Source organism: Excalfactoria chinensis, chromosome 6 (genome assembly GCF_039878825.1).
Source record: "Excalfactoria chinensis isolate bCotChi1 chromosome 6, bCotChi1.hap2, whole genome shotgun sequence".
NCBI lineage: Eukaryota > Metazoa > Chordata > Aves > Galliformes > Phasianidae > Excalfactoria > Excalfactoria chinensis.
In genome coordinates this window covers 31488783-31509967 of record NC_092830.1, presented here as the reverse complement: position 1 = coordinate 31509967, position 21185 = coordinate 31488783, and the positions used below count along the sequence as shown (strand labels likewise).

The following is a 21185-nucleotide window of genomic DNA, read 5'->3' as shown; positions in this document are numbered from 1 at the left end:
CTAAAGCAGGAGAACATGTAGTTTTTGTAATGCTACTGAGGACATTAGTACGGGGATGCTTTTGATTTCTAGAGACATGCAGTCTGTGTCTGTATCATACATACAGGGAGTGGGCAAGAAACTCTCTGAGTATGGCATTGGTGCTTGGCTAGGAAAGGCCTCTGGCTGCACATGACCAAGAGAGAGAGAAAGAAAGGGCAAATCTGGCTTTCAGACCATACACTGCAGCATGCCTACAAGCTTACCTCACATCTGGAACCCAGCCTGAGCTTGAAGAGGAATGATTTAAACATATATATTTCATGAATATGTAAATATATATACACATATGCATTTTTCTATATACATATGTATGCATCTATACATGCATATATGTGTGTATATATTTATGTATATGTATGTATTGCTAAAGGTACCATAGTTACAGAAATGAAAGAGAAAAAAAAAAGAATTAGTGAGGAATTATCACATTTCAGAGAATTCAGACAATGTGGTCTAGGGGGAGGTGGGACAGAAGCTGGTATGCTTGGCAGCAGACATATGGGGGTGTACTGGAGTTTGGGGTAGGGGAAGAATTGCTCGCCTGAGAAAAATATATGTAGTCTCTGTAAAATAAGCAAAAGCCTTTCAAATCAAGGAAAAGTAAAGTGGAAAGCCTGAAATATTGTATTATTTTCTTCCTTTCTACTCCCTCACGTGATTCATCACATTGATGTCTTTCATTAGCAGAGTGAAATAGACATAGTATTCACCTCCCCTCCCCCATCAAGTAAACAAAGGTCATTTTAGATTTCTTCCCTCTGAACAAACCTCAGAAGGAATCGAGCAGTTCCTCCTTAAAACATAATCATAAATCCCTTTGGAATGTAAAGATCAAAACACCCGGCAAACCAAGACTGCTTTGTCCCTGTTAAAGTGTAGATAGATCTCATTCTATGATGCCAAGTTGTGCTTGGCCAGTCGTCATTTATACCCCCTCTGTTCTGCTTAGGAAGGTACTAAAGATTAAACGTTTGCTGGACGATTGACATTTTTCCAAAAGAAGCAAAGATGCAAACAAGGATATCGTAATTAGAAAAATAGCTCAGTTGTATTCCTGCACCAAACCTTCACATCGTTTTATGCTTTAACAGTGAGGAGGAAATCCTAAAGCACAGGGGGTTTTATGCTCTAAGAAACAGTAACCACACAGTATCTTCACACTGAGGTCCCTTGGCAAGCAAGCTTGAAACGCTTCGAGCAGCATGTCTGCAGCCAGCTAGAGCCTCCAGCCATTCCTGAAACCCAGTAACCACGGAAAGGTAGTGTAATTGTTTTGTGCCTGTTATCTGTGAAACAGAAGCTATTCCTCAGCATTGTCAGAGGTCTTTGGTTCAGCTGCCTGATGTTTTGCATGGTATAGCTTTGGCAGTATCCCTCATGACAGTGAAGTCTTGCTATTCCTTCCTGATTATTTTTAAGGATTAGAGGTAACTGTGTTGCTGTATTTCGTTATTACTTGTCTACAGAGTTATGAAAGTGAAAGAGGGAAGAAAGTAACTGTGTGTGACCATATAACAATTATAAAATAAACATGAATACAAATGATTACACTCTTATAGACCATATTTCAATATGTGACCGTCCATGTCAGTCTCTTGCTAGCAAAAACAATTCAATGGGTTAAAGTACTCACAGCTGCCAAGTATACTATAGCTCTAAGAAGCTGGAGGTATTTGTATCATCTAAATATGGCCCATCATCTCTTTGTATCACTTTATCTGTTTTTTTTACTCTAAGTGAGAAAGGAAAACTGCCTATATAATAAAAATCAAAGAGTACAGATTAGAAGCATGATCCAGAGAGGGGGTTACAGCCGGGGCAATTTGGCCTTCTTGTTTCTTTATCATGTGGGACAGATGAAACGATGTTCGTTAATGAAACAGTTTTACCCATGTTTAGTCAAAAATACTGAAAGCCAGGAAAATTAGATTTTATATTAAACTTTAATAGAATCTACATTTGGAGCAACTCATGTTTTTACGGTTAAGCAAGCTCTTAATTGCTTTGCCGGATGAGGTTCCAATAAGAGCACTGCTACAACTGGTTCACTGAGTTGTTAATTGAGAGATTTTTGTAGAGGGCAGTCCAGCATCCACTGGTTTGCATGAGTAGCTCCCACTTGCTAATCTGTTAAATCTGTTGAGGAGGACATTTTTGATCCCATTTGATATATTTTCTATCACATTTGGCTAACCTGCTGTTGCAGAGGAAAAGAAAATAGATACATATCACACAATAGCATTGACTTTAATAAATCAACATGCTTCCCCGTTTACCTTAAAGCATGTATGTAATATGGGCAAGAAGCCACTGTGTGTTTAACATGAATAACAGAGATATTCTATCCAGTCATTTACCAGTGACTTCAGTGGATTTATTCCTGGGGTGTATTTGGCTATTCCTGTTTTGTGTAGGTAAATCTTCAGGCAGTGTTAATTAAAAGAATGTCAACTGATTTTACCATTCCATTATGCTGGACTTTGTAAAGGTTATTTATATCACTCTACATCAGGCCCCAGCGAGAGAATATTTCTAGTGGCAGTTCATCTATTAAAATAGCTGCAAGATAATGTAAGCACTAGAACTAAAAATAAAACTTTGTTTCTCAACAGAACAAGTGACAGCAGCATGCATATTTTCAAATTTTAGCATTTTAATGTTTGCTGAATAGAAATTGCGTTGCTTTCATTATGTTTTAAGCATTGCTGTGCTACTGGTGGATTAACTGCTCTTAAGTAGAAGCCATATGTAAATGTACCGATATCTGCGAAGACTTCTCAGCACAGAAGGTAGTGCTTTCCTACACTCTGATTATCTCCTGGCTTTAAAGCAAATGAAACAGGGAAAGTTTTCAGATGTGTGTTTGCTGTTGAATACAGATTTTCTGTGTGAGGCGACAGTGACCCTTGCCTAAGATATTATTAATAGATGCCTTAACATTTGTGGTTTTGTGCTTACAGTAAATTTGTTCAGGCACTTACTATAAGTCATGACAAGAAGTTTTTATATTATAAACCCTATTTGACTTGGACCTCTGTTAAAACTTTACTGATTTAAATATTCAGTTCATTTTCTTTTGTTCCACTTCAAGCACAAACTCCACTTGGTGTCCTCCCAGTTGCTCTGTATCCTAATTAGACACTGTGTAATGCTGGAGATATGTCTCAGTATCTGGCATAATGCAGCCCTGAAAAATATTCTTGAAAACAGAAAATGTCTTTCAGAGGAACTTCTGTAAGCAGCTGGATATGTCACAGGCTGTCAGCTCTCTTAGCCTCAGTGGCCATGTTCAGGTTTTTTGACAGTGGAGGCAAAAAGCAAACAAACAAACAAAAGAACAACTCTTAGGATATCAATGTCATCCTTAACTGGTAAAAACTGTTTTCCAACTTCATTCTGTAAATCAGTGATTTTCTTTCTAGCATTTAACATCCATATATCTCTTCTAAAAGCAAGTGAAACATGTTGAATAAGATAAATGCCATACTGGTTTACTTGTGCCAAAACTTGGGGATTTTCCATTTGATGGGGCTGTTTTGTGCATGGCCAAAAAGCTTCTCATAAAAGAGACTCTAATCTGCTTTTATATGCTGTTCCTCCGATTTGATATTTGTTGTCTGACTCCCGAGCTAAGAACAGCTTTTAGTGTAGCTTCAGGGTGAGTTTCAGCCACACTGGCTTCAGATTATGCACAATCAAGTGCAAGGATGCACTGGGCACCCATTTTCCATTAGTCAGGAGCGACTCAGGGGGCAAGGGAGCACTGAGATATTCTGCCACTGCACATCCCTCAGTGCCGCTAAGGGATGTTGGCATGTAAAAACAATTTCTGTGTAACCTTAGGAAACCTGATGGTACAGTGTGTCATATTTTTGCCAACAGGAATTTTTCTGGTAAACAGAGAACCTACATGCTTCTATGGAAAGCCATTCTTTATTACAGTTTATTTATGTGGTTACAGAGAATATTATTGTAATGGATATGTTTCTCAGGTACTTGGAACCATATTCTTTTGGTGTGCACTCTTGCTATAGCTTTTAATAAACACCTCAGCATCCAGTGGCACACTCTAAAACTTGCAATGGCATTCATTTCTTTGGCTTGCTTTTTGAGTGTGACAGTGGTTTTCTTAGGTTTTCAATCTGTAATTGAAAGACACTCCTGTCTGCCCAGCTAATGAAGTGAGAGCAGCTCCATAGCGGACTAGTTCTTTCCTGAAAAACATTCTATCAAGAGACTCTGAGGCTTGGATGTCTTTAAACATGACAGCCGTTTATATTTAGAAACTTAAAATTAAACAGAATAAAGGAAATGAAATAAAATGGAAATATACAAACTCTCAGTACTCTGAAAGTAGCTAGGGGATTTGTTCATGTTATTGGAGAGCTTTGTTACAGATAAACTACATAGAAATCTTACCATCTTCTGTCCCCTGATAGAAATCATGGTCTGACAGTTCAGCCTATCATTTTGTAGAAGATGCTCAGGGAAGTGTTTTCTTTGCAGCTGAGAAGACAGAAACACATTATGCATGCTTAAAGTCGATGCAAGGAAACAGAGCCCCACAAAACATATTTAATATAGGTTTGATTTCCTGTGGAATGCTTTCCAGATGTTCTCTCAAACAGGCCTCTAAAATGTGGTCTGAGGTAATTTTTTTTTTTGCAAACAGAAAGAGAAAATTCTGTTTTGTGTCACTGCATCAGAAAATCACTGTTCTAATTCTTTATTGCATTACCTTGTGCACAGGGTTTGCACCATATTTTTCAAAATTGGTTTTATTACACAGAAGGTCAGAAGCAAAAAAATATATATATTTATTCTACCCAACTGCAAATAAATCTTACGTATTTAGAATTGCATTTGAGCTTAGTCTTAAATCCAGAGGAAGACCTAATATATTAAATTATAAATACTTCAACATATGACCCTGTGTTACTTAGAAGCTTTAACTAACATTGATGAACTATGAGATTAGTATTTTGGTAAGGTCTTCTGATTTGCTGTAGCAGACATTGTGTAAAAAGATCTAATGGGATCCTAGCAGATAGCTTGAGGAAAGGACATCATTAAGGGAAAATAGTGTGTGACTTCATTATGCTTTGTGTAAGATAAGAAAATAAAACAAGAGCCTGCTGTATGTTTATGTCAGAGCAGTTTTTAATCAGAAATGTATGTGTATCAGAATGTATGGTTCATTTTAAAGTATTGGTTGGCATTGATGAAAACGTCAGGATTTTACATGACTGGCTTTATAGCAGGCAGCTCTCCATTGCCTGAGATGTTGGATGTCCTGTAGGCAGAAGGCCTGCATGATGTGGGTGCCATTGGTCGTGGTGCAAAAGTCGGTTGGGGTGAAGCATGGTGCTCTGCTGGAGTGTCCATGGTGCCTGATGCTCTGTGTGGTGAGCACCTCGTGGTGCTGAGAAGCCTTGGAATGAATCTTGTGTGGTCTCTGCTCTTTGCTTCTGTATCCAGATATCCCACAACCTGAATCGGCTGCTTTTATGTAATTGAGGAGTGTCTGCATTTTACTTCCAGATAAACAACACAATTTACAAAGATAAATGAAATCCAGAATCAAATATTTGTGTGGGATTTAGGCTTCAAATCATTTAGAATGAAAAAAAAAAACAAAAAAAAAAACAGAAGCAAAACCAGATAAAAGCCAGCTTCTTCCAGCTAGTAGCTGATATGTAGTGTCCAAGATCCTGCAATGGTTTCTGCCAGAGTTACGAAAGATTTGGTTTGGCTCATATGAGAGAAACTGCTTTCAGTATCCAGGTCTTGGAGCCAAAAGTTCTGATGTTAACTCTTTATACCTTTCAAAAAGGAGTAAAAATGCTCAAAACGCCTTTTTTTAACCTCAAAAAAAGGTACAAATGCAAGGGCATAATGAGGGTCAGACCTATGGGCAGGGACCATGCCCATTGCCTCAGCCCTGGGCATTGTCACCTGGGGATAGGGACAAGGACGGCACAGGTGGCCCAGCTTAGTGTGGCCTCAGGCAGGAAGGGATGTGGGAGTGGAGGGCAGCACCTTGAATGTCAGTGGAGCAGGGGCCGACAGCCTGGAGGGGCTGGGATGGAGCCAGGATGGGGCCTTGGGCCACAGGCAGATGGGGGAGAGCCCTGGGTGCACAGACACCAGACACTGCAAAAATTCATAGTTACAGGTGCTCAGTAGTGTGTGTCCATAACTAAGGAGCTATGATATATATTAGTATTACTCAGTTCCAGTACCTTTAATGAAAAAAATCTTCAAAGATCGGTCAATTCTCAATCACCGGGTGCTGGGAGGGCTGTCTCTCTAGTGATGGAGCTGCTTTGAGGCTCTTTTCAGTTCACTGCTTGATAGAGTTTTTTATGTAGCCTTTGCCTATTTTTTTTTTTCTTGCTGCCCACTCACTGTTTGTTTATGAAACAAAGAGAAAATGAAAAACTACTCCAACAAAGAACCCATTAGTTTTGACATATACCAAGCCCTCTTGCCCCTATTACAGACATAGCACCACCTCAGCTTTACAGGTGCTATTTGTAGGTATGGAGCAGGATGCTGCATTTGACCCTTACTAAAACAGAACAAGTGCTCTGCCTTGTTTTCTTTTCTTTTCTTTTTTTTTTCTTCCTTCTTTCTATAATGGTGCCATTTATCACTGTGACACATATTCATTGACTTAGTCTGAAATTTTTCAGTGTCAGATTTATACTTCTTTTCTACTTTGAATATCGATGCAGCACTTCTCTTACGTGACTGCACTACATCTACCAAATGGTGTCTAGACGCTAGAGCAGCTTTAACTAATTAGCTGAGTCACTACAGTCATTCAGCTTTGGCATTTACGTACCCTTTATGGTACTGCTGTTGAACCATAGATAGTTGCTTAAACACAAGCAGCAATGTAAAAGAGGTGTGGTAGTATGTTCAGCCTTCAGCGACGTCACTGAGATGAATGCAGTGGACAGCAGCCCTCACTGCCTGTTTTCACAGCCAGGAAAAGAAGTTGGAAATGACTGTGCAATTGAATGTGGTTAGCAGGAGATCCAGAGTCATTCTGCATCCTTCTCAGGCTGAAGATCACCACTGTAATGGCAAAGCTAGGAGAGATTTCTCTCTTACATGGTTCAGCCTTTGCCAATGAGCAGCTGAAGATGCATTCTGCCTGCAACATCATCATTTAGGCTGTACTTTCAGATATTGCAACCTGCATTTCTGTGCAGCCAACACTGAGGTTGAGTGGTGAGCTTTAAAGAATAAGAATTGATGAATATCAAAGCGTATTTCAGAACATCAAAGAACTTCTGTGAAACCTTCAGAATAAATTTAGTAAAAATCTCATCAGTGTTGCCTATGCAACAAGCATAATATAAAATTAAATTTCCTGAAACTTTTTATGCAGATTAGACTCAATACTGCTATTAACAAACCTTATTTGTAAGCAAAATTTGAAAGTTTTGATTTACTCTACCAAGTGCTTGAAGAACTGGCATCATAAGGAAAGCAAATTAACTTTGTTTTCTTTGTATTCCTAACTGTTACAAATGCTTTTACTGGTGCTAATACAAAGCCCTAGAGAATAGCAGGTTTGAGATTTTTTCTCTCTGCAGAAAGACTGTTTGTTGTTTGAGCAGATTTTCTTTGAATTTGCCAATAGGATTATTCTTATTTTTTGTTAGCAGTATGCAAACTATTTCAAGTAAGCTTTCCAGAAGATCTGCCGTTCACTTTGAGGAGATTTTCCAGGGCTAAGTTAGAACTCATTTAATTTGTGGCTTGAGTTTTGTTTTTTGGGGTGATTTTTTTTTTGCTCTACAAAGAGAAGAAGTTTTTTCTTCCTAGGAAGGAGATTTCTGGGTGGTGCTTTTCAGTTTGTTCAGTTTGTTGTGGTTCTTTCTTTCACGCAAGGGAAGGGAAAAATCATTAATGCTGCTCAGTGCAAAGAGGATTTGTGATTCTTACATGGAGAAAGAAATTGTTCCTCTTTGATGCGGCCCTGCTACATAGTACACACCGTATAAAAACTGCCTGTCTTTTTTTTCCAGCCACCTACTAAATAGATACATACATACACACTGCACATGTGAAACCATGGACACTGGAAGGCACACATGCTTGCAGCTGAGTTTGTCTTCTAGGTGACCAAACAGCTCATCTGGGGATTAGTTTCTTTACCCACAAGTTGCTTCCTGCAGAAAGGACATAAAGTTTACACAAAATGCATTTTTTTTATTTTAATAGGACTTCTATCATCTAAATGCTCCCTATTAGCATGCCTAAATGCTTTTTTATATCGTGTGTATCACTTTATGATAAATGATTCTGCTACTTCTAATTAGGCTAATTTCTCTCTCTTTGAGTAAATGGCAGTAAGGCTGTTTTGGTATTGCTGATGAGCACTGCCATCAATGCCCCTCTCCTGGAAATATCTCAGACTAGATTTTCAGTGAGTGTTAATCAGCACTGATGGCGATACTTTATGATAGATGGATGTCTGTCTCTGTTTTTATTTGCTGACCTTAACTTTATCTCCAGTAGAAATGAATCCACTTGAATATCAGGTGTAGGTAACAGCTCAAGAGGGAGTAAGTACTTTGGTAGCATGAAGTTTGGATGACTCACCAAAGGGGAGGTGTGTGACAATGTCCAGTAATGCTTGGACAAGAGCTTTCTGAACTATATTTGGCATATTAAATGTGCAACATTGTCAGATCATTACCTTTTATGACCACAAAAAGTCTTCAGAAATGAACATAGAAATCAAACTGTGTGTGAAGGGATCAGCAGAGCAATTTTTTGTCTCCTTCAGGGTTTACTACAACAAATATATCCTTTAGGCAGACTGAGTAGTAAATGACCAGTGTTATTCCATATTTATCAGTACTTAAAAACATTTGGGGAAGAGGAGTTTATTAAATGATCTCTGGACCAGTGCTCCTAATAATCTAGGGGAGAACTAGACAATTAAAAATGATGAAATGATTGCAAGAAGTGTTTTCAGGATTTTCAAGATGCAGACCATGTAATTTCAGTTCCCGAATCAATTATGTGGGGTTACATGAATTTTGGAATTTAAAATCCAATGAGCTACTTTGATTTAAAAACAGAAGTACTGCACATGCAGCAGGCTTGCTCCTTCTGCTGTGGCAAAGGTTTTTCATACTAGGTGGATCTAATATGCTGTCTGCTGTCATAAAACAGAAGCTATTAGTAGAATTTATGAAAATCTTAGGAACTATCAACCATCTTTGTTCCCACTTGATCAGAAGACTGGATCCCAGCTGTATTAATTATTGACTGAGAGACAAAGTCATCACAGTGACATAGGGTTTCTTGTCCAAACTCTTTTTGAGGTGCTACTTAACTCTTCCCATCCCTTGTAATCCATTTCTTCTTAGCCTGTCCCCTGATAAGTACAGTATATATTCACCAGACTTTGGGGAAATGCAGAATGTATGTGTATAGGGCATCTTGAAGGATATGCAGAGCGCTTGACTTCTTAAAGCTTTAAAAGGCGGCTGGGTACAGATGTCTGTTACAAGGTTAAGTGGTTAAATAAGTGAAGGGATGGAGTAAAAAACTTACAGATTACTGTGGTTTGAAGGCAACTATGTTTTTTCTGCTGTTGGTACAGTTAGGGATGGATCTAAAAAGAGGTCATGAGAACAGCACAGATGAGTTCAGGAACAGTTTGCATAATGTCTATTTATAGGATGCTTCTCAAATTAAGCCTATGAACCTTTTGAAGTTTGCCCATCACTATTTTCAGGCCAATTAGTGATGTACATCCCTTCCCATCCTGAGATAGGTAAAACAATAAAGCAAACTAAGATAATTAGTCTCTAGAGCATGTCAAGAAATACAGTGAATCTGTGCAAATCACTTGTTTCTGCTAACTTCTGTGTTTTTGCTGCAATACTGAAAAAGACCATTGTTATTACAGATCTACATAATGCTGGAGCAGAGCTGCAAATACATTTGTGATACTATCCTGATTTTGAAGGGCTTTGAAAAGATTAAACACCTTATCCTGAAGCATCACTCTGAGTTGTTTTAAGCAAGAGAATGCTTTCATCCTTTTTCATGGAGGAAAAAATCAAAGCAAGGAGGTGAAATCATTTTGTTTGTGGAGTCAAAAGTCTAAATGACTTCATAAACAAAGAGAAGTCACTGCTTTAAGAGGCTTTGAGGTCTAACTGAAAGCACCAGCACAGCTGGGGTGCTCTGGATGAGGAGCTACAAGATAGCTACAAGATATGGTTTAGTGGTTTGTGGCAGCAGTGGTTATGGGAGGATGGTTGGACCAGATGATCTTGTAGGTTCTTTCCAACCTTGTGATTCTATGATTCTGTGATTTTGAGGAGAGCAAATTGCAATGGGCAGAAGAGAGACTGTAGGTTGTACACCTTGCCCTAGCTCAGTGAAGCCGCTCAAATTTTACAGGCCTGGATGGGAGTGTTGCGTGGCTTTCAAAGTACAACTTAACAGAACTGTTCCTGGCCATTAGGAACTCTTCTGTTGATTTTCAAAGTTGTAATAACTTGTTAATTGCAATGTAGTTTCAGCTCCTGTCTTGAAGCACTTTCCATATGTAAGCATTGCTCTCTCCCTCTTGGAAGTGGGGTAACTGAGGTAAATAAAGGTAACAGATAATGCTGAAGCAGAACTGAATGCAGAGCACACATTCTCTTGTTCTGAGCCCAGGGCTGAGTGCTGTAGACTTTGGATAAATGCACATTTTACAAGAACAAATAGATTCTCAGTACCATTGCTCCAGGGGGCTGTGCAGATCATGCCATCTGGATCTGCCTGCAACACCAATTCAGCCAGCTGGTTCTCCAGGCCAGTGCAGAGCAGGGGTAAACCCATTCCCTGGAAACTCAGAGCAGTGCTAAAGCAGGTTCTGCCTCAGGTAATGGAGTAAAAGGGCTCTGGAAGCACGATCATACAGTTTTGTGTAATCAGAAAACCAGCAGAAAGTGTGTTCTGTTCCTACACAATAACGGATTCCAGAGTTAAGGTCCAGGCAAAATGACCACTCACGGTAAAATGTCTCTTTTTTTCTTTTTTGGCATGAAAATGCAGAGTATTTCTCTTAGTAAAGGGCATGCATTTCCCTGTCATTTTGTCTCCTTTTGCTGTTTTCTTAAGACTTCTTATTCTGGCTTCAGAAATGGATTCTGGTAAAAGACCCTCATCAATTGAAATGTGTCCAATGTATATTTAAGTTAAAAAAAAAAATAATACAAAGTGCCATCGAGAAATGAAAAGACTGTAAAAGGTAAGAATGCCTGCAGGCCTGATTTTTAAAGAAATGCTTTTTCTTCGTGTTACAGATCTCGCCTTGCAGATTTTTTCACAAACTGCCAGCCTGAGTCACGCTCTGTTAGTAGCTGTCTGAAAGAGAACTACGCTGACTGCCTCCTCGCTTACTCGGGGCTTATTGGTAAGAGCACAGGGGGCGGTGGGGGCTTGCTTCATCTAAAAATCTACCCAGAGGATATTTTGAAGACCCTCACGAAGTTAAAATGTAGTACTGTTGATTCTAGGCAAAATTCTCAACTAAATGTGTTGGCCTTGTTTTACCTTCCAGGGATCCCTGGGGTAAATTTGTACATTCCAAGGAAGCTGAATATAGAATGTGCTTGAGTTTGATATAAACAAATATAAATTACGGTTATAAAGTAAAGTGGAGGTTGAATTTGGGCAGGACCATCAAGTAAGAAGCTAAAAAGAACAAGTAAAACTAGAGCTTGGTTGTTTTTGCAGCTCTCACCACAAAGATTGGGTAAAATACCTCTTAGTCTTTAGAAACAAGACATTTGGACATTTGAGGAATGTGATAATAGACCAACCCAGCCTTCTTTCACTGGCAGCTGCTATTATTTCCACAATCTCCTTCTCTGTGCTCTAAGGGTTTTCCGAGGCGCTACTCACTGGAGAGGAATTGTGACCCAATTTATCTTCCAAACACCTCTCCTTCCCCAACATTATCCCGTCTGCTTACTGTCAATTTCCCAACTGGCAACAGGATGCTGATATGTGAGTCAGATTGCATACCCTGGATACAGTATTTGATTCCTGAAAGTAAGGGGTTGTCTTGGGAAGGTGAACTTACAGAAATACCATGGTTGGGCAATAAAGAATAAGTGAATGTCAAAACTCTGAAACAAACAGATTTCTAAAAGGGCACCAGATTCGATTCTTTTAAGCTTACAGCCTGCACCTGCTGCAATGCGGTAATAGCCACTTCTGTTGGGCGTGAAGGTCCCAGCTGAGGCCCTGAAGCAGATTCCACTGTTAAATAAATCTCTTTTGAGATAATATCTGAAATAAAAAGAAACACTCTGAAGTAAGTTGGATGTTGCTGAAAAAATGACTGAAAGCGATGTTCACTGATGTGTTACCCTTCCTAAAACTCTAGCATTGAGCAAGTGAGGTAAGACCACGGGGCAGCTGGTAAAATAAAACACCATAATTTTGGAGGACATGCCTGTGTGTCTTAAGAGATAAAGACAATATGCAAAGGCTATAGCATATGAACAGTTATGACAGAATGTCATTTGACTCTAGAAGATAGGATTGAATAGCCTTGAAATCCGATCTAGTCATTGAGATTAAGAAATCTAGCTGCTGGCAAAGAGTAACTGTTACTAATAGATACTTCTGGGTAAGAGCTGCCAAGAAGTTCTTGCTGGACCTACTGAATCTTGCTGACAGTTTTGTTGGATCCATATTTCAGCTTAAGCTCAAAGATGGCCCAGTTCATGCAGTGAGGTGTTTTTGTGTTACTGTTGATGACTGTGCTGCAAAACAATGTCAAACAGCAAAAATGTGGAATGGATCCCCGAGGAGGAACTGAAATCAAAAGGAGAGCTGATTTTCAAAGGGAAAAATAAACTTTTTCTTTTTCCTTTATTTTCTGGATACCAGCAAAACGATGGGAACTGGCTGTTAGAATAAGTTTTTACTTCTTGAAAGTAATTCTGATGAACCAAAATTACCAAAGCACATACTGAGGCAGTAAAGTCCTGCTTATGATACCAAGCTGATATAAAACTGGGATAAATTATATGAAAACTATCAAATCTGTAACAGGGTATCTGAGGTACACAATTTCTCCTATCTATTTTTATACTTTTAAAGAATTACAGCATATGAAGGAAAAATGATGAGAATTATTAAATGTAAAATAAGACTGAAGATAGCCATGTTTGAAATTCAGTGCTTTGCTTGCAGCCTAGTTAAACCATCTGGACCTGTCTGTGCTCCAGCATCAGTTGAGTGCTGCTCTAACTGCTGACTTCAAGGTCTACTTTGGCATTCATTTTCTGACGCATTTTTACCTGTTTTCAGCAAAATCCATTTCATTTCTCCATTATTCTCTGGAATTCCATGGGGAGTTTGTTTGAATAAGCTGGAGCTGGATGCTTGCTTCTGGATCCAGTACATTGTCTTTAAACTGTGGCCAACTGATTTCTGTTCTAATAGTCATTTGCTAAGATACTTTCTGCCCCCAACAAGCAAAAGGAGGTCTGATAACATTCTTATTACTTCAGTATTGGCAGTTACTGCTTTTCATGCACTGATCTTGGGCAAATTCCTGTTGTTGACTTTGATTTATTGTGTCATGTGTGAGTCAAAGCAACTTCAATCGCACACCCTGCTCCTGAACCCACCATCCATTTCCTCATCCTTAATTGGCCCCAAATTGAGAAACCTCTTGGCTGTGCTCAGGTCAATTCTGTTTTTGTGTAGAAAACTGAGACAACCCCAAAACTGAAGACTGTCACAAAACTGTTTGATACAGAGAACACATTAAACCAAGCATGTCCTATTTTACTGCCAACCACCGTGGTGTCTCTGATCTGTTAGTGTCCTTCAGCAGAATTTCCAAGATGCCAGCTAGAGGAGGGAGGAGGAGGGGAAGGCACGCACATTGCAGGGAAAAAAGAAAATTCACCCCAGGAAACCAAGCGTATCATCCGCTTGGGTTCACATCTGCCCCCAGGTTTAAATGACAGACTGATTTTCTACTAGCTGCTCTTTCAGCTACTCTGTTTTTGCTGGATGTACAGTTTGTGTGCTGTATATACGCACTCCATGGCCTGTCTTTCCAGTATTCATCAACCCTAATCATAGTTTCGTATCTCTTACTCTTTCAGCCCCTGATTTGACCCATTTTAATTACTTTATTACCTCTTCATGATTAGAAAGTCTTCCCCTGTGACCTTTTTAACTTCCTCAGTACCTTTCTGTTTTCTCAACCCTTCACTAAGTGTTTGCTACTTATCCTTTTTCTGAGGCCGACTGTTTTCTTTCCATTTGCAAAATCCTCTTGCTTTTTGTTTTCTTTCACTTCTTTTCAGATCATGTCACAGGGTTGAAACAGTGTACTGAACCAGCAAAGAAGTAATGGGTAGATACTTTCACTTGTTCTATTTTAATTTAACATCATTCCTGTTCTTATTTATCTACTGTCAAGTTTTCATTTTAATGGTGCAAATGATATTTGCCTATTTTACTGAATTCCACACCTTCATTTAATAAGTTTTGTACTGTTGTATTTACTCATGTGTTCATCTCATGTACAATTTGAGCAATTATTACCACAGCTATTTGTTAAAAGTTGGAAGTAGATAAAGGCATGGGATTGCATTCTAATTTAAAGACATCCCAAAACAAAACAAAAGATGCTTTTTCTGACTTGGCAGTTGCACTGTGTTCATTTTCGTGTACATTACTGCTTTTCTCAGGCTGGTCCTTAATGCCTGTTCTCCTTTGTCTCCCCACATCATGTATGAATTAGTTTGCATGCTGATTTGTTCAGTTCCCAGCGCTGCCTGGTGACTGAAAGGCCATTTCACGTCATTCTGTGATTTGTGTTATTTCTAATGTTACTGTTTTTAGCCTGGTATTTCATAGCCGTTTCCTGTGTGCTATTACAGACTTTTGGAGCCTGGACCTGTGGACCAAATTTTTTCTGCAAGTGTACACATCAAGTCTCTAATATTTATCCTTCATCTATTACATCTTCTTAATGACTTCTTTGATGTCAGTTTTGAGCAGCTGTGACCACATGTCCTCATGATTTATAGCCTGTCCTAGATCTGTAGATTGCACAGCAAAGGACTTGTTTCCTGAAACTGCTGTAATCAGTACAAGTCTGGAACACAAGCCCCTTTTTATTTAATTTTTCCTGTTTGGTGAGACAAAACAAAATTCTCAGTCCTTAGGGGAATTTGAAATCTCTGACATACTGAGGTGATGCCTTCAACAAGACTCCTATTTAAGAATGAGTGCTGATCTTACAACAGTTACCTTAGCAAGATGAGTGGTGAATAGTTGCTGTGTAACATTTAGGACATATAACACATTCTTTGGTTTCATGTGATTCTTGCTAGCCTTGAGCTGACATAAAAATGTGAGAACATTTATTCAAGAATTGTAAGAGTGTTGGAATTAACCTGTGGTTAACCTGTGTAGTTTATTACTCATAAAGAATCTACTGTATCCTTTTATGCGTGTTGGTTATGTTTTTGCTTTTCCACTGCCATAACCCACTCTGCTGGCAGGTCCCCCAGGTGCGCCATAAGGTTACCACTCCTCCAAGATGTATTAGTTTTCAGCATGACCATCATTCTCCTTGCTCATGACTTTCAGAACTGTTTTCTCAGGATGATGCATACTTGGGGAGGTAGCTCCGGTCTGTAGTTTCAGCCATTATTTGCAGCTAGAGGGAAAATGATAGAAACTGCAAGCAAGGAAGAAGATTGGATATTTAGAGTGTAAATCTACACATATTTGGTTTGGCAGCAAAAGCTTTTTAAGAGGCTCCCACCTTCTACTCCATCCCTGTGCCACAATTTTTCACCTGTCAGTTCTGCTGATGCAGCTCTCTGTGGTGTTGCAGTATAAACCCTTTTGAAGGAAGGGAATGGGTCTTTACTGTGGGAACCATTTTACAATCCCTAAAGTGGTTATGTTTGGACAACGAGGGGTGTGAAATCTGGCACAGGACTGGTGAGCAAAGGGAGCCAGAAACTGTTAAGTCTGGAAGCTGAAGACTTATAGACTTACCATGGCTCTGCACTCTGATCATATAGCTTAGAAGCTGTTGTTTGTCTTCTTCTAAGGGAAAAATATTTCAGTATGTAGGGTGCTCACCGTATGGTACTCCTCTGCTTTTTAACAGGCACAGTGATGACACCAAACTACATAGACTCAAGTAGTCTCAGCGTTGCCCCATGGTGTGACTGCAGCAACAGTGGTAATGACATAGATGAATGCCGGAAATTTCTGAATTTCTTCCAGGACAACACATGCCTTAGTAAGTGCAAAATGAAAACATGTCATTAAGGGAGTTTTAGCATTTTTAATGGAATTTCTTTATTGTTTGAGTATGTTGTGATACATGAAGTCCATCTCTTTGCACACTGTAAGCATGGTTCTGCTGTAAGAGCTGGAATGGAACAAACTTCAGCCAAGAACTGTTTGTGGTAGTAGAGTGTATGGGCAAGACTGTAAATGCAAGACGAGGTTGGAATAAAGTTCAAATAACAGAAGCGTATCATATAGAAATATGTTTACATATCTGGGCTCAAGCAATCAGGGAGCATCAATGCAAAAAAATTACAGCAGATCAGGGCCTTGTGTATAATCTGAGAACTTTGTGTAAAAAAAAGGCATGTACTTTATGAAGAACCTGCTGTAGGTTAAGTATAAATTGGATTATGTTTGCAGTTTGTGGCTAAGCTCAGGGTTTTTTTTAGGTTACTTGATCTCAAAGGTCTGGTTTTAACATAAGCCTGGATGGTACCTATTTTCAAGGTTTTTGTTGAATTATTGATTTATTTTTTTTCCCAGTCCCACTCACTCCCAATTTAGGGACCGTTATAAATTTCAGAATGGCTCAGTGGAGTCAATTCTGGCAGGTTCTCTTTTCAAATTTCCTGTCTGCCTGGAGCAGCATAATTGGATGATGTGGAGTGTGCACCAGAGTTTTAATTTCAGATAAATGAGGAGACCAAAAGAACTTGGCTCCCTTAGCCTGGCAGAACAGAAGTTGAAAGGATACATGTTTGTCCTCTGAAATTGTATTACAGTGGCAAGCACGAGGAGAGGAAAGAATTACTTAATGTAAAGGACAATGTTGGCAATGAAGCGAAAAGGGAGATGTTGGCCATACATATTTAGGCCAGGAACTGGAAATTTTTTAACTGTGAGACTAAAGTTAAAAAACACCCTTCCTGCAGGAGTTCTGAGAGGGAAAAAATCTCCCCTGTTTTAAACGTAATTATTCATCAGACTATGAGAAGAAGTATACATTGTTTCCCATCCAGTTCTGTATGCTTGCATTCCTATTAACGAAGGGATCAGTCTGTGCTTTAGGATATGGTCTGAAAATCTTCACTCATAGCTCCTTGGTAGACAGCACTTATGTGAAGTTGTGAGAAGTGAATTACCCGAGTTGCTGTTTGATAAACTATTTATTAAGCTTTGGAAGGTTGAAAGAATTACTCAAAATCACTTAAAAAATAAAAAGAATTCAAGCTGTAATTGTGTAAAAGTTAATGATGTGGCCTGAGACCTCCTTCATACATAATGGTGCTGCCATTTATATATGCCTTGGTACATTAGCATGTATTAATTTAGGAATATTAATTTCTACAGTGATTCCTTTTAAAATTCTTTGGCATAGAGACTCCATGTTCTTTCTTTTACTACCAGTATGAAAACAGAAAGGTTTCTTCAGTGTAATAAGATGTCTTTTCCCCTTACAGAGAAAGGATCTATTTATTTTTTATTATTAATGTCACTAATGGCCTGATAACAAGTTAACAGGAGTCACTGTTAATTTAAGAAGTCATTCAAATGCTTACGAAAACTTTTTGTGTGGAAAATATTGCATTATCTATTGCCTTATTTAGGTGAAAACAGGAAAAAATCACTTTAGTCTCACAGCTGTGTCTGCATCAAGCCAACTGATTGCCTTTTATAAATTCTTCTCTGTGTGCACTGGAGTTCTGAGGACTAATATTAGAATAAAAAGCATCTTTCTCGAATGAGAATTAAATGTAAATTATTTTATAAGGGAAGGAATACCACTGAGAAGTAGTATTAATAGCTTCCGCATATTAGTCCCCAGTGAACTTGGTTTGATTTCTTATACAAAGAATTTGAAATAAGAAATCCCTAAATCCGCCTTGAATCCCCAAAGACCTGATTAAAAATTGTTTTTCTATTTGTTTATTAAAAAGCCCAACCAATTTACTCTTGCCATAAACATACTCTTTAATCCCATGAAACCATGACAAGCTTTTTAACTTTTATATTGTGAAGTTTTAGTTTAAGCATGCTTCCCTCACCTAATTATGCAGATTTTGATTGAAAACTGTAAGGAAGCGACTGTCTTAGTTAAGCTATTTTCTAGTTATGAGCATGTTACTTTTAATACAACAAGCTGTAGAAGTGAATCAGTATTGTGCCTGCTTTCTGTTTTCAGTTTGTAATGTCACATCACCTGCCTCGTTAAGACATAAAATTCAGTGTGTGTTTTAAATTGGGAGAGTCAATTTTTGATGCTTTTTGTTGGTAACAAATATGGTTACAGTAAGACCGGGGGTTTCTGCCAAGGTTGACTGGGAGCATGGAGCAGGAGAAGCTGCGCTGGATAATTATGTGGCCCCAGACTCTTAATTCATGTTTCTGATACGTTCAAAATTAAAACACATTTTTCAAAATAAAAATCAACTTTCTATAAATACACTTATAAAAAAAATGAAATAATAAATAATAATTACAAAAATAAGTAATTTCTGCTTTCTTCCATTTGTTTTAAAGAAGAAAATTGCCTGTCATTTCTTTTTTCAGAAAATGCAATTCAGGCTTTTGGCAACGGTACTGATGTGAATGTGTGGCAACCAATTTTACCTGTACAGACCACCACAGCCACAACTACAACAGCTTCCAGACTTAAAAACACAGGTTCAGAGACCACCAACAATGAAATACCCACCCACAATGATTCACCAGCATGTGCAAACCTGCAGGTAAGAAAGTCTTCTAACTGTTGCAGTGCATGAAAGAAAGTGGTTCGTGGAGTTGTATGCAGTGATGTCCTGTTGCATGAATGCATACCCGTATTAGAGTATTTGTTCATTCCCATATTGTGTTTGCAAGCTAGATACACTACAAAATATCAGACACCGTTTTAAATAACAAATGCACAAATTTCAGAATGGACTTTTTTGCCTCCTTGTTACAGAAGGAAACGATTGTGGTATTTAATTTGTTATCACGGATTTGGACATGAATGTGGTGCTCTCCAAACCCTGACAGTATATGTCAGATTAAATTAGTCCCTTGAGTAAACCAAGCTCAAGGGGAACTCTGAATGTTAGCTATCATGAAATGCTGTCTTCTCCCAACTTCCGTGTTGGATCAGGCATCTTTCTAAACTGGGATCCAAGTTGTGATGTGATTTTGACCAATGGCTGCAGCTATTTTGTTCATTGTTTCAGTCAGCCTATTCACAGTGTGTCATTGGTTCTGGATTTTAAAGAGGTCCATCTATTGCTCGAGGTGGTGATGTATGTGCAGCCCTTAGAAAGTGAAAAATTTGGGTAAGAGAGAACTGTGAAATCTGTGCAGGAAACAGCATAAGATAACAAGCAGTGTAGATTAACATTCTTCTGAGGCGTTACTGACTCACAAAGTATATGCAGTTAATGGTAGATAGCGTTGAATTTAGGAGCTTCTGTTTTAATTTGATTTGTTATATCTGTACATTCATTATTAGTTAAGGTTTGTAAGTTATTGATGAACAGAAGATAGTTGTAGGCACTGCATTCCCCTATGCAGAAGCCATTTGACCAAATAAAATATGCTAAAAAGAACTATAATCTTTTAAATCTGGAATTCAGAATAGCTAGCATCTAAAGCAAAAATGACTTGGGATATTATTAATTCACTTCATGTTGTATTGAGGAGTTTTGAGATAGAGATCACATTTTCCTTCAATTTTTGAACAACTTCCTATAGTGTAAGGCCTCCAGATGCTCCAAAAATGCACAGTAAATAATGAGCTTAAGAAGTGGCAAGTGATCACAGTCCCATTGGTTTTGGTTTGATTTGCAAATGCTCTTCAAGCCTTAACACATGTCCCAAAGTATTGAAAATAAAAATTCTTCCCTATCCTCCCTACCTTTCTCCTGTTACTCAGGCATTTTGAGGTCATGTTCCCCATGAGATTATTAACACTGGTTTGAAGCCGTGCTGTGCCTTCAAGTGTTCCCCTGATACACTCGATGGAAGCAGAGGTCTCTAAGGAAAACGGCATCCTTTAAATAAATGATCTGCCATTTTGTAGAAACTATAGATATGTTGTCACTGAAAGGTCAGTGAAGATACATGAATCACACAGATTTATTCTCGTGAAATACAACATTCAGGTTACAACTTTTTCTGCCTCTTCTGTGGCAGAACTGAACCACGGAGAACAAAGCTCTTACATTTCAATGCATCTTTTTAAAGTAACTTGCAAAAAGCGCCAAAACAAGCCTACATATATATATGTATATATATTAAACCTATGTTTATTGGACAGCGTGGTGCCACTTTGCATGTGAGACTACAACCTCAGTTCAAATTTTACAAAAGAACTGAAAGCATTCATATCGCACTTTGAGAAGCGTATTCATTCCAGGGCTCTCCTCCTAACTAAGAAAAAAATAGACCTTTGTAGTATTTTCAAAACATGAACTTGAGCTTCCATAAGCAATCTGAAGGGCTTTGTTATGCACTTAGCATTTGAGCAGAAAGATTTCAGAAAGGCAATAGAGCTTAAATATACTGAAAAGTAGAATTAGAAGCATTAGTATGGAAAGACAGTGACAGAGAGGGGATAAGGAGGTGACGGCTGAGATGCTGTAGGGCTGCATATCCTAGTTAGTGGATTTCAAAATGCTGTAAAGGAGGAAAGAGCAGGAAGTGATTGACTAGTATAAATTGCCATAGAAATAAATACAGTAAGGGAGGAAAAAGCAGGAAGTGATTGATTAGTATAAATTGCCATAGAAATGAACAAATACTAACCTCCCGAGGTTGTAAAATACAGGGCATTAACCCAATCTGCCAAATGTGTC

General features: G+C 38.5%; 1 protein-coding gene across 3 annotated transcripts in view; it reads left to right on the top strand.

Moving 5' to 3' along the window:
- Positions 1 to 21185, top strand: part of GFRA1 (GDNF family receptor alpha 1) — a 156780-nt gene that overhangs the window by 106902 nt on the left and 28693 nt on the right. For all 3 annotated transcript variants that reach the window (XM_072340983.1, XM_072340982.1, XM_072340984.1), the window contains 3 exons: positions 11376 to 11485; positions 16235 to 16369; positions 18913 to 19091. In XM_072340983.1, coding sequence (XP_072197084.1) covers positions 11376 to 11485; positions 16235 to 16369; positions 18913 to 19091 — 424 coding nt within the window. The remainder of the gene's footprint in view (positions 1 to 11375; positions 11486 to 16234; positions 16370 to 18912; positions 19092 to 21185) is intronic.